Raw genomic sequence first — 11,982 nt, 5'->3', positions numbered from 1 at the left:
CAGACTGAGATTATACCACATAAAACTATTTCAGAGGCATATATTGACAAACACCCAAAATATAAAATATAACCATTCCAAGTGATACCAGTAAAGAACCGAGGAGTCTGAATAGGCCAATGGAACTAAAAGATTTCTGGATGAGTAAGTACTGAGAGGGCACCAAGAAAAAGAGAAGAGGAGTATGACACAGTTGACCCTTGAACAACATGGATTTAAACTGCATGGGGCCACTTATAAGATGGATTTTCCACAGTATAGTATTGTAAATGCATTTTCTTTATGATTTTTCTCATTTTTTTTCTCTAGCTTACTTTATTGTAAGAATACAGAACATAACACATATAACATAGAAAATATGTGTTAACTGACCATTCACCATTAAGGTTTTCAGTCAACAGTAGTTAAGTTTGGGGGAAGTTAAAAATCATATGCACGGGGCGCCTGGGTGGCTCAGTGGGTTAAAGCCTCTGCCTTTGGCTCAGGTCATGATCCCGGAGTCCTGGGATCGAGCCCCGCATTGGGCTCTCTGCTCAGTAGGGAGCCTGCTTCCTCCTCTCTCTCTTCCTGCCTCTCTGCCTACTTGTGATCTCTGTCTGTCAAATAAATAAATAAAATCTTTTAAAAAAAATCATATGCAGATTTTTGTTTGGTGGGGGAGTTGGTGCCCCTAACCCCTGAATTGTTCAAAGGTCAACAGTACTTGATTCAATATTCTGGCACAGCTTAATCTACACAGAGAAACCAGACTCAATGTTAACTGTCAAGGCAGAATTATTATCCAAATAATATCACAAAATAGAAATGCTTTCATCTCTAAGTATTTGGATACAAGACGGGAAACCTGTGCAACATCAAAGATTTTGTAGAAACAAGTATTATCTCCCAACCTAATTCTGGTCCCAAAGCATGAAATCTGGTTAAACCAAAAGGACTTTTTAACGCTGATGCATACCCAGACAATACTGAATCAGAGTTTAGTACAAAACGATTATCAGCAAAAAAGATGATCAAATACTATTCAAGAAATTTAAAAGTACAATCTTAAAAGTGAAGTATAAATAATTCTTTTAAGTTCGATATCAACTTTGCTGAAAATAAGCCATAAAACAAAACATATCTAGCTGGGTTCTAGTCTATGATCATCACTTTACCCGGGAAGTGAACTTCCAAGAGCCCTGATGGCCAGCAGGAAGAATCTTGAAGAGTGGATACAAGAGGCAAGTTACTGTGCATGTAGGGGGTTAATATATATGCGCTGGTAAATCTGATTTTGAGTAAATACAGTTTCTGGGGGTGCGCCTGGGTGTCTCAGTAGGTTAAGGGTCTGACTCTTGGTTTTGACTCAGGTCATAATCTCAACGGGTGGTTAAGACCAAGCCCCACACTGGGCTCTGTACTCAGTGGGGAGTCTGCTCAGGATTCTCTCCCTTTGCCCCTGTCCCCACTCATGCACACACATGTGCGCACGCTTTCTCTCTTTCAAATAAATAAATAAATCTTTAAAAAAAAAAAGTTTCTGGGGGGCTGAAAAAGGCAGTAAACTGATAAACATGTTATCTCCAGAGTGATCAGGAGGTCAAGCACCCAAATCTACAACAGAAAAATGCTAATACTTTGGAGGCTAAAATTTCCTTTGACCTTCAGTGAAACTTTGCTCCTGGAAAATCTGTCTGACAAGATCAGAGTTAGTAAGTAAGGCTCATCAATGGAGACACTTTAAAGGACCTGATTAATGTGAAGTAATGAAGTAAAGCTATGGTTTCTTTAGCATGAAGACTCTCGCTCCAAATGCTGGCTGTGTGGTAACTTCTGAACTGCAATGGCTTTATAGAGCTGGATCATTCTCTGTATTTGCCAGAGGAGGCTCCAGACAAATTTCACCTGTTTCTAAAAAGCAAATATATATTTAAAGGATGATAATTTATCATCAGGAGAGAATGGAACACATACTGGAAATAACTTCCAAAGGAAATGCCAAAAATATCTGAACCGTATCAGCCATGCTAGACTAAAAAAAAAAAAAAAAAAAAAAAAAAAGTCACCCAAGATAGCAATAATCATTTAGAGGTACAGTCTTTAAAACCCAGACTGTCAAAAAGAAAGAGGAAAATGAACATCCTTCAGCCTTCTATAGAAGCTATCCAAACCAACGGACAAACACATGCCAATGCCAAAACTAACAACAGCAATAAAAAGGGAAAACAGGTTTGCAGTCCCACTGAGATTCATATGGAAGATGTACACACTTGTGAGACACAAACAGCATATGCCGATCAAGTCTGTCTGCTGGGGGGAAATCTGTAGGAGACTGGCTCTCCCCTTCAAGAGACATGAAATTACATAAAAGCTAATTTTCTCAAACATCAATCCAGTCTACAAATATCTTTAAAATGGGACTTCCCATGGCATTTACAAGAGAAATCTAAAAATGTCTAAAATGTTATGGAAGGGAAAACATGATTATTCTGCCCCTACTTCTAGAGAGGGAAAAAAAATCACTACTACTTTATATCTGAGTCACTTCACTTTATAATGTGAAAAATTATAGTCCTTAGCACTGCATTTTTTGAGATGTGATTTAGTATGACTTTGTAAGAATAGGCCACTTAGTAATGTCACAAAACCACTATAAATCACGTGGTCTCTATGGAAATTGGGCTTTTATGTTTAATAAGCAATTACAGCAAAAAAAAGTCACCTTCTGATCACACATCTGCTCCAAATGTCAAAGATATTGCATATGTACATACACACAAACTTGTGTTATATCACCTACTACCTTCACTGTCAAAGTTATCATATCTTAACAAACTCTCAGTAGCCCATGTTGGTACGGTCGATACTATGCTCGAACACAAACCTCAAGGCCTCCTCCTGGAGGTCAAATCGTTAGACCAGACACCAGAAGAGGACCCTGATTAGGAGGATTTCACACCCCACTAACATCAATGCTCTCTCGTATCATTAAGGTAACTGAATAATAACTATAATTAAGCCTTCAAGGTACATGGTACTTTAAATCTACCATTATTACTATCCATTAGCTCATGCAAACCTCAACCACTCTGAGGCATTCAGCTCATTTCATAGATAAGAAAAGTAAAACTGAAGACTATAAATGAAGTACCTGTCTCCAAGACATACAGGAAATGATGGACACGGACTCTAAACACACACTGACAACATGTTCTATGATTCTCATCACCCAAAGCCCAGCATCATCTCTGATAACTAATCTCACAGAGAAGGAAAGAACAATCTGGACCATCCAACTCCATTTACCTGCCACTCTAGTACAAACAAAATAGATTAGGGAGCTAGCACATGACTCCTTGGCAGAACGGAAAGGAAAACTGCAAGCAAGCAAAATTGTAATGCTTGAGTCCTAAGGCCATGCCTAAACCTTCTGCTCAGTGGGATGGAAAAAACAGACTCCATTTCATAAGAATGGCCAAATGACCAGTTAACTCTCTCCTGGCGAGTCTTTAATAAGTATCCTCCACTGCTATTGTTTATGCTCTAAAACCTAGGTTAAGGACATACTTCAGGAATAGAAATGGGACAGCAGTAGACCATACTTCTTACATCTGATACATATTCTCAGGGAAAATCTCAAAATGAATGCCTTGGTCCAAGAAAGAATACGGTAAGAAAGCAGGAGAAGTCAGAATCTAAGAAATTTGATTAAGACACTTAAAACATTCTGTAGGAGGCAACATTAAACATACAAAAAGAAAGACAATACTTAAAAAATTGATACCTAATGGCCAATAATACCCATTTTCTTTTCTCTTTTTTTTTTTTTTTTTTAAAAGATTTTTATTTATAAGGGGTGCCTGGGTGGCCCAGTTGGTTAAGTGTCTGCCTCCACTTCAGGTCATGATTCCAGCCAGCTGGGGTAGGGTCCTGGGATCAAGGCCTGCGGGGAGTCTGATTCTCCCTCTCCCCACTCCCTCCCACCCCTCCATCTCTCTCTGTCTCTAGTAAATGAATAGAATATTTAAAAAAAAAAAAGACTTTTATTTTTAAGTAATCTCTAAACCCAACATGGGGCTTGAATTCACAACCTGGAGATCAAGAGTTGTATGCTCTACCAACTGAACCAGCCAGGCAGCCCCACACCCATTTTCTTATTAGCCTTATTTACAATATTCATTGTAAGCCAAACATGAAAGAAAAAAACAAAAGAAACCTAAGAATGTTCAGTGAAGTACTATTAATAATTATAAAAAGAACTTTTAAATGACTACCCCCAGAAAAATGGGTAAGAAATTATTTGATAAGCAAATGGGATGTTATATGTATGTATGTATATATGCATATGTATATTCACATACGCATATATAAAAATACAGAGTAATTTGGGAAAATGGTTAAGAATCATGTTAAGTAGAAACAATGGGAAAGTTCCAAATCTTCAAAATTACAAATACATAAAATATATAAGCATGTGGATAAAGAGATCGTTCAAAATGAACGTAGTCAACACTTAAAATTTTAGGAATTAAAACTGGATACCTTGTCACGGCCTTGCAAACTAAATTTTGATGCAGCTTCATCACAAAAATAGTGACAAATCACAGTACTGGTCAGTGCTAAGTAATGTGTGCAGGAATTATCTCTGCGAAATCTCCCCCATCCACAATAATTCACCTTTAAGGAGTGATGTGAGAGACGTAGGAATATGGTGAGGATGATGCTTTATACATTCTTTTTTGCTTTCTTAAGCTTAAAATGTACTGCTGTATTCTACAGAAAAGAAACTTGATTTAAAAGCACAAAAATAGGGACACCTGGGTGGCTCAGTGGGTTAAGCCACTGCCTTCGGCTCAGGCCGTGGTCTTGGGGTCCTGGGATCGAGTCCCGCATCGGGCTTCTCTGCTCGGTGGGGAGCCTGCTTCCCCCCGCCCTCTGCCTGCCTCTCTGCCTACTTGTGATCCCTCTCTTTGTCAAATAAATAAATAAAATCTTCAAAAAAAAAAAAAAGGCACAAAAATACACTTTGAAATATAAAATCAGTACACTCAGCTTTTTAAATTTAACATTACTATTTCCTACTACAGTGATAACCTCAGGCTCAGTGCATCACAGACACTCTGGCAAAATTTGTGATGATAAACATGTAGGGGATAAAAAAATATATATACACACCAGGTCTCAGAAGAAAAGAACAAGCCATCTCCTGACTCAATTACCATGACAAAGGTTCTCCCATCGTAGCAATATAAAAGAATTAACTGTGTATTATTCACTGCCTATAAGCGAAAAGGAGAAAAGTATCCAAAAGCTTCTCTCGATCTCTTGCTTTGGGGGAAGTCATCTGGACACTGTAAGAAGCCCTATAGAAAGGTCCATATGAAGATAGAAAACGGAGTTAACTACCATGTAAGTGAGCTTCAAAGCGAATCTTCCATCCTCTGCCTAACCTTCAGATGACTACAGCCCTGGTTAACAGTCGGACTCTAATTTCATGAAAGACTCTGAGCCCGAACCATCCATCCAGACAAGCTACTTCTGAATTCCTGACTCACAACAAAGGTGAGATAATAATTACCAGTTGTCTTAAGCTGCTAAATTCTGGTGTAATTTATTACACAGCAGGAGATAACTAATACATATGCAACTGATTGATATGTAAAAGTAATCAATGGCAGGACTCCCCCTTCACATCAGATTTAACATCCCATAAACAGAACAAGACAGACAAGAGAGGTTCCGAAATTAGTTACCTGTACAATTGGTGGAGTTGTCTGTGAATAGGGTGATGTCACACCATAGACAGTTGGGCAAGTCTGTCCTTGATAATATATGGTTGCTTGAGACTGTGCAGGAGAATACTGCTGCTGGACACTGACTGACTGTTGGTTTGAATCCCAAACACCATAATTCTGTCCTTGGACTGGGCCTGGGGCTGGCACTGGCAAGACGGTGACGCTGGAGTCTTGATGTACCACACCTTCACTTTGGGCCACATACTGTGAACTGGAAACTTCCACAGGGGCTGCCACATGGGGCACCACTGGCACGGGTGGAGGGGCAGCAAGGGGTTCTGTAGAATGTCCCACCAAGGGCTGAGAATGATCGTAAGGAGCAGGAGAACACACGGGGTCCATGTTGGGTGTGGGAAGGAGCACCTTCCCAGCATTAGGGTTGCTGGGATCCACATAGGCCTGCATGGGATAACCTGGTGGGTAGCCGGCAAAAGGGTGATGAGGGGCATTGTAAGCAAGAGAGTCATAGGGCAGTGGAGACGTCATTCCCAGGGTCTGCATCTGCTGCTGTTGTTTCTGAGCCTCCCGCTGAGCCACCTCTTGTTCAAACAACTTTCGACGCTCCTCTGTAGAAAGTTTATTGCGGTCTTTAATTCGTACTTTCTTTTTAGAAGTTGGTGTATCATATCTAGAAAGAAAACAATCAGAGCATCACAAATGTTTTTCCCTAAATCAAGGACATAATCAAAGCATTAATAAAGGTATGTCACTCAATACTAAACCATTAATCACGCCAAATCCAATTTGGCATTGGTTAAAAATCAGTCAAAATTACTTAAGGAATCCTGCAGATAGAAGAGAATCTCAAGAAAACATTTAGAAGAAAACAGTAACTTTTTTTTTTAAGATTTTATTTATTTATTTAACAGACAGAGATCACAAGTAGGCAGAGAGGCAGGCAGAGAGAGAGAAAGGGGGAAGCAGGCTCCCGCTGAAGCAGAGAGCCTGATGTGGGGCTTGATCCCAGGACCCTGGGATCATGACCTGAGCAGAAGGCAGAGAGGCTTTAACCCACTGAGCCACCCAGGCGCCCTGAAAATAATAACTTTTATCTTTTTTTTTTTTAAGATTTTATTTACTTATTTGACAGAGAGAGATAGATCACAAGTAGGCAGAGAGGCAGGCAGAGAGAGAAGGGGACACAGGCTCCCTGCTGAGCAGAGAGCCCAATGCGGAGCTTGATCCCAGGACCCAGAGGTCATGACCTGAGGGGCCAATAACTTCATCTTTATTCTCAGATGCTAGAACTCCAAATTAAAGATACATATAATATTCTAAACACATTCTTATTTACACTTGCATAGTTCTCTATACATCTCTAGGTTTATAAATTCTGAAATTAAAACAAAATACACTAATAAAAGCTACAGAATTTGATGTCTGTCTGACCACATGTATTCATGACAAATTCAACAGAGAGCAGTTAAGTGAAGGATGAGAATGCACACAGAAAAGTATGGGGAGTTATATTCAGCTCCTCTTCTCTGTGCAATACCAAATATAATATATTTTACTGCTAAGCCTAACGCCCTGTGATGGTTTTGACAAGGCCTCCTGGAAACCATCAGCTCTAACATTCACAGGAAGAGAACTGAGGGCTTTTCTTTTCTTTTTTTTTTTTTTTTAAGATTTTTAAAATTTATTTATTTGACAGAGAGAGAGACACAGTGACAGAGGGAACACAAGCAGGGGGAGTGGGAGAGGGACAAGCAGGCTTCCTGCTGAGCAGGCAGCCCCATGTGGGGCTCAATCACAGAACCCTGGGATCATGACCCAAGCCAAAGGCAGACACTTATCAACTGAGCCACCCAGGTGCCCCAAGAACTGAAGGCTTAAAAGAATTTGTTGTGAAGTTTTATGGAGTGAATCAAACTTCTGAGAAAGTGCTCTTTGCAAAAATTTAAAAACAACAACTAATTTCAAGAGGTTTCATTGCAAAAAAACATCTAAGAACAGTTTCACAGACAAGGACATAACATTTATCCAAACAACAAAAAACAAATGGTCTAAAAAATTCTTAAGCTGAAAGTTTCCTTTAAAGTGTTAATGGGGGGCGCCTGGGTGGCTCAGTGGGGTAAGCCTCTGCCTTTGGCTCAGGTCATGGTCTCAGGGTCCTGGGATCCAGCCCGCATTGGGCTCTCTGCTCAGCGGAGAGCCTGCTTCCCCCCCCACCCCCCGCCTGCCTCTCTGCCTACTTGTGATCTCTGTCTGTCAAATAAATAAATAAAATCTTAAAAAAATAAATAAATAAAGTGTTAATGGGATGGTAGTATCCTTAGCTGCCTGGCAGAAACAAATGCAATTAGTCTATAAAAGAAAGCACCTTAAATCCAAAAATCTAGGCTTCAGTGAATTCCCACAGATCAAATTCTAAAGAACATGATGAGTTCATTAAAAAATAAAATTATAAAATTATACATATACCTATATAAACAAATGAGAGGAAGAAACCCACAAAAACTGGTACTGGAATTATCCAACACAGACTCTAAGAGCCATTTATGTTTAATGAAATAAGAAGCTATTAAAAATATTACTAAGGAATGGGACCATAAAAAACTATCAGGTAGACTTGAAAAACCACCTCATGAAACATCTAGAAAGGAAAAAGAGTGGAAATTAAAACTCAATTATCATATAAAATTGAGCATGCACATACCTGACAATTCAACAATTCTACTCATATACCCAAGAGACCCTGTTGCATATGTACCTCATAATTAGATAACAGCACTATACATAACAGAAAATCCAAATGCCTATCCACATTTTACAACAAAATGTTACGCACAACAATGAAACAATCCAAACAAAACAAAACAAAAAACGATCCAAATGCCTATCCACATTTTACAACAAAATGTGACGCACAACAATGAAAAGGAGTAAACTGATACATACAATCGTGGATAAATCTTAGCAATACAATACCAAGTGAAAACAAAATACCCTCAAATTAAACGCAGAAGAGCAGCCTTTTCATAAAGTTAAAAACTAATATATTATTTTAAAATATATATTAGAGGACATAAAATGGTACTTTAAAAAAGGAAAGCCAGGGTATCATGAACACAAGGTAAAAGACAGAGGCATCTCAAGTAGTAAAGGCAGGGGATAGTATAGATACATGGTATGGTTAAGAAAGAGATCAGATCTGAAGAGAATTAGTAACAGAAGACAATCTTCAAATTCAAAAAGCTCAATGAATTTCAACCAGAGAAAAGAAGAAATTCTCATATAAACATAGGGTAGTGATACTGCAGAACACCAAATACAAAGAGAACATCTTAAAAGCAGAACAAGAGAGGGGTGCCTGGGTGGCTCAGTGAGTTAAGCCTCTGCCTTTGGCTTGGGTCATGATCTCAGGGTCCTAGGATAGAGCCCCGCCCGCATGGGGGGGGGGCGTTCTCTGCTCAGCAGGGAGCCTGCCTCCCCCTCTCTCTTTGCCTGCCTCTCTGCCTACTTGTGATTTCTCTCTGTCAAATAAATTAATAAAATCTTAAAAAAAAATAAAATAAAAGCAGACCAAGAAAAAGGCCAGATTACTTAAGGGACAATTAGACTAAGAATTTTCACATGAGAAATAAGGGAGGCCAGAAGACTAGAGAATAACAGCTTCAAAGTGTTGAGAAAAACTTTAAACTCAGCAAAACTTCCTTTTTAAAAATGAGAGTCCGGGGAGCCTGGGTGGCTCAGTGGGTTAAAGCCTCTGCCTTCAGCTCGGGTCATGATCCCAGGGTCCTGGAATCGAGCCCCGTATCGGGCTCTCTGCTAGGCAGGGAACCTGCTTCCCTTCCTCTCTCTCTGCCTGCCTCTCTGCCTACTTGTGCTGTCTGTCAAATAAATAAATAAAATCTTTTTTTAAAAAATGAGAGTCCATGTTCACATAAAGACGCATACATGTACAAGTCTTACACTTGTAATATTCACAACAGCCACCTGAAAACAATCCGAATGCCTATCCACTAAGGAATCTGTAAACAAACTCTGGTATACCTACCCAATGGACCACTAGACCAAAAAGGAACTACTGGAACACATAAAAACATGAATGGATCTCAAACGCAATCTGCTAAGGAAAGACACATCAAATACTATCTAGAGTATGATGTCATATATACATGACATTCTGGAAAAGACAAAACCAGTGGGCCAGAAAGCAGGGCAGTGGCTGGCTGCCAGGAACTATGGGTAGAAGGGGACCGCCTACAAAGAGCTCAAAAGAATTTTCTGAGATGACAGAAATGTCTATATGATGACTGTGGGTGGTTACTTAACTGCATGCATTTGACAAAACACAATGATTTATATACTTATAATATTTCTGTAAGTAATTTATATCTACTGATTAAGTAAAGCTGATTTTTAAAACTGAAGGTGAGCAATGCAAACAAGATTTTTTAGACAAAAACTGAAAAATAAGATGAACAAAAAGTCACTAAACAAAATCTTCTAAAGAAAGGTCTAAGGAGAAAGAGTGGAGAACAAAGAAATTGACAAATGTAAACAAATTAGTAAGTCAGTTTGTGTACACATAAAAAATTGACAATAACAAATGGGACGAAGCAACAAGAAATTACAATGCTGGACAGTAACAGCATATAAACTGAATGATCAGAGTATCCTAAAGTACTAATGTTGTTCAGGATATTGATTAGCTTTAGATTTTATTTAAGTGAAACAACCAGTTAAAGAGATGCCACAAAGAATTAAAAAAATAAATCAATCATCCATAAAGCTATTTATCTATCAGACACAGAAAAGTTAAAAGGAAGGAAAAAATACATTATCAGTTAAATCCTACCAACAAGAAGATAGCATACTTCTATTAACATCAAATAAAATAGATTCTAAAGCAAGTGTCAATAAAATTCTAAGAGCTGGTATAATATAAACTGATTAATAGCAATTAAACTTGAGATTTAACAAAAATAAATTTAAACACATTGCAAATCATAACAGTATCTAGAATTAGGTTATGATAAAACTGCACTATCAGGGGTACCTGGGTGGCTGGGCCATTAAGCATGTGCCTTTGGCTCAGGTCGTGATCCCAGGGTCCTGGGATCAAGCCCCACACTGGGCTCCCTGCTCAGTGGGAAGCCTGCTTCTCCCTCTCCCACTCCCCCTGTCTTTGTTCCCTTTCTCGCTGTGTCTCTCTCTGTCAAATAAATAAATAAAATCTTTCAAACAAAACAAAACAAAACTGTGCTATCAAAAGAGTAGTTCAAATAGTACTTACGGAGAAATTTAAATCCTTCAACACTTTACTTTGAAGAGAAAAATGCTGAAAATTAATGAGCTAAAAAATCTCAATTATTCCAATTAAAAATTTATAAAAAATATATAATAAGCCCAAAAAAGTGGAAGAAAATAAAACATGACTAGAAATCAATTACCCCCTCCCCCCAAAAAACAAAACACTGTTATTCTATAATTTGTACTGGAGGCACTGCTAGCAAAATAGCAAGAGCAAGGCGAAAGGACTAGAAAGGAAAAACAAAAATTTATATGATGGGGATTGTTGACAAATACAAAAAGAAAAAGGGAAAAACCCCTATACTTTTGAAATATCGTTGAGTTTCTATGTGGTCACCAAACATGAGGTCAATATAACAAAAGTCAACTGCGCATCTACACACCAGCAACAAGCTGAAAATGTAACCAAAAATTAAGGTTCTCAGAAATGAATATACCAAGATACCTAAGTCTTTCTGCAGGAAACTATAAACAAATAAGGAGATTAACAAAAAACTCAATATTTAAAAATATTAAAGAAGACCTAACTAGACAGAACATATCTGAATACTCCGTTTGAATATAGGAACAGGAATACTCAAAAAACTGTTAAAGATGTCAGGTCTCCTCAGAATCACCTTGATGGGGGTGCGGGGTGGAGAGAGTAGGAGAAATCTGACAAGCAGATCCTAAGGAGAACAAGTCTCAGAAAAGAGATGACATCCCAGAAGATCAAGCAGGGGTTTGCCCTACTTGCTATCAAGACTTAATATAAGCTACAGTCACATTATGAGCCCCAAAACAGATCCTCCCACATATAAAAGCTTATTAGAGAGAGACAGTGTTGCAGATCAAGGAGAAAGGACAGGCTTTCAAGTAAATGGTGCACAGACAATTGGGTATTCACTTAGAAAAAAATGAAACCATATCCCCACCTCACAACATATACAAAAATTAATTCCCAATAAAT

At 38.5% G+C, this 11,982-nt stretch overlaps 1 protein-coding gene across 2 annotated transcripts in view; it reads right to left on the bottom strand.

The window, feature by feature from the left end:
* The window catches only part of SETD2 (SET domain containing 2, histone lysine methyltransferase), a 123,727-nt gene that overhangs the window by 23,229 nt on the left and 88,516 nt on the right, over positions 1–11,982 (bottom strand). For both annotated transcript variants that reach the window (XM_080829243.1, XM_080829242.1), the window contains one exon: positions 5,733–6,402. In XM_080829243.1, coding sequence (XP_080685369.1) covers positions 5,733–6,402 — 670 coding nt within the window. The remainder of the gene's footprint in view (positions 1–5,732; positions 6,403–11,982) is intronic.

Source organism: Martes martes (genome assembly GCF_963455335.1).
Source record: "Martes martes genome assembly, chromosome: 1".
NCBI lineage: Eukaryota > Metazoa > Chordata > Mammalia > Carnivora > Mustelidae > Martes > Martes martes.
Note: the sequence above shows the minus strand (reverse complement) of the source record. Positions and strands in the feature narration are given on the sequence as shown.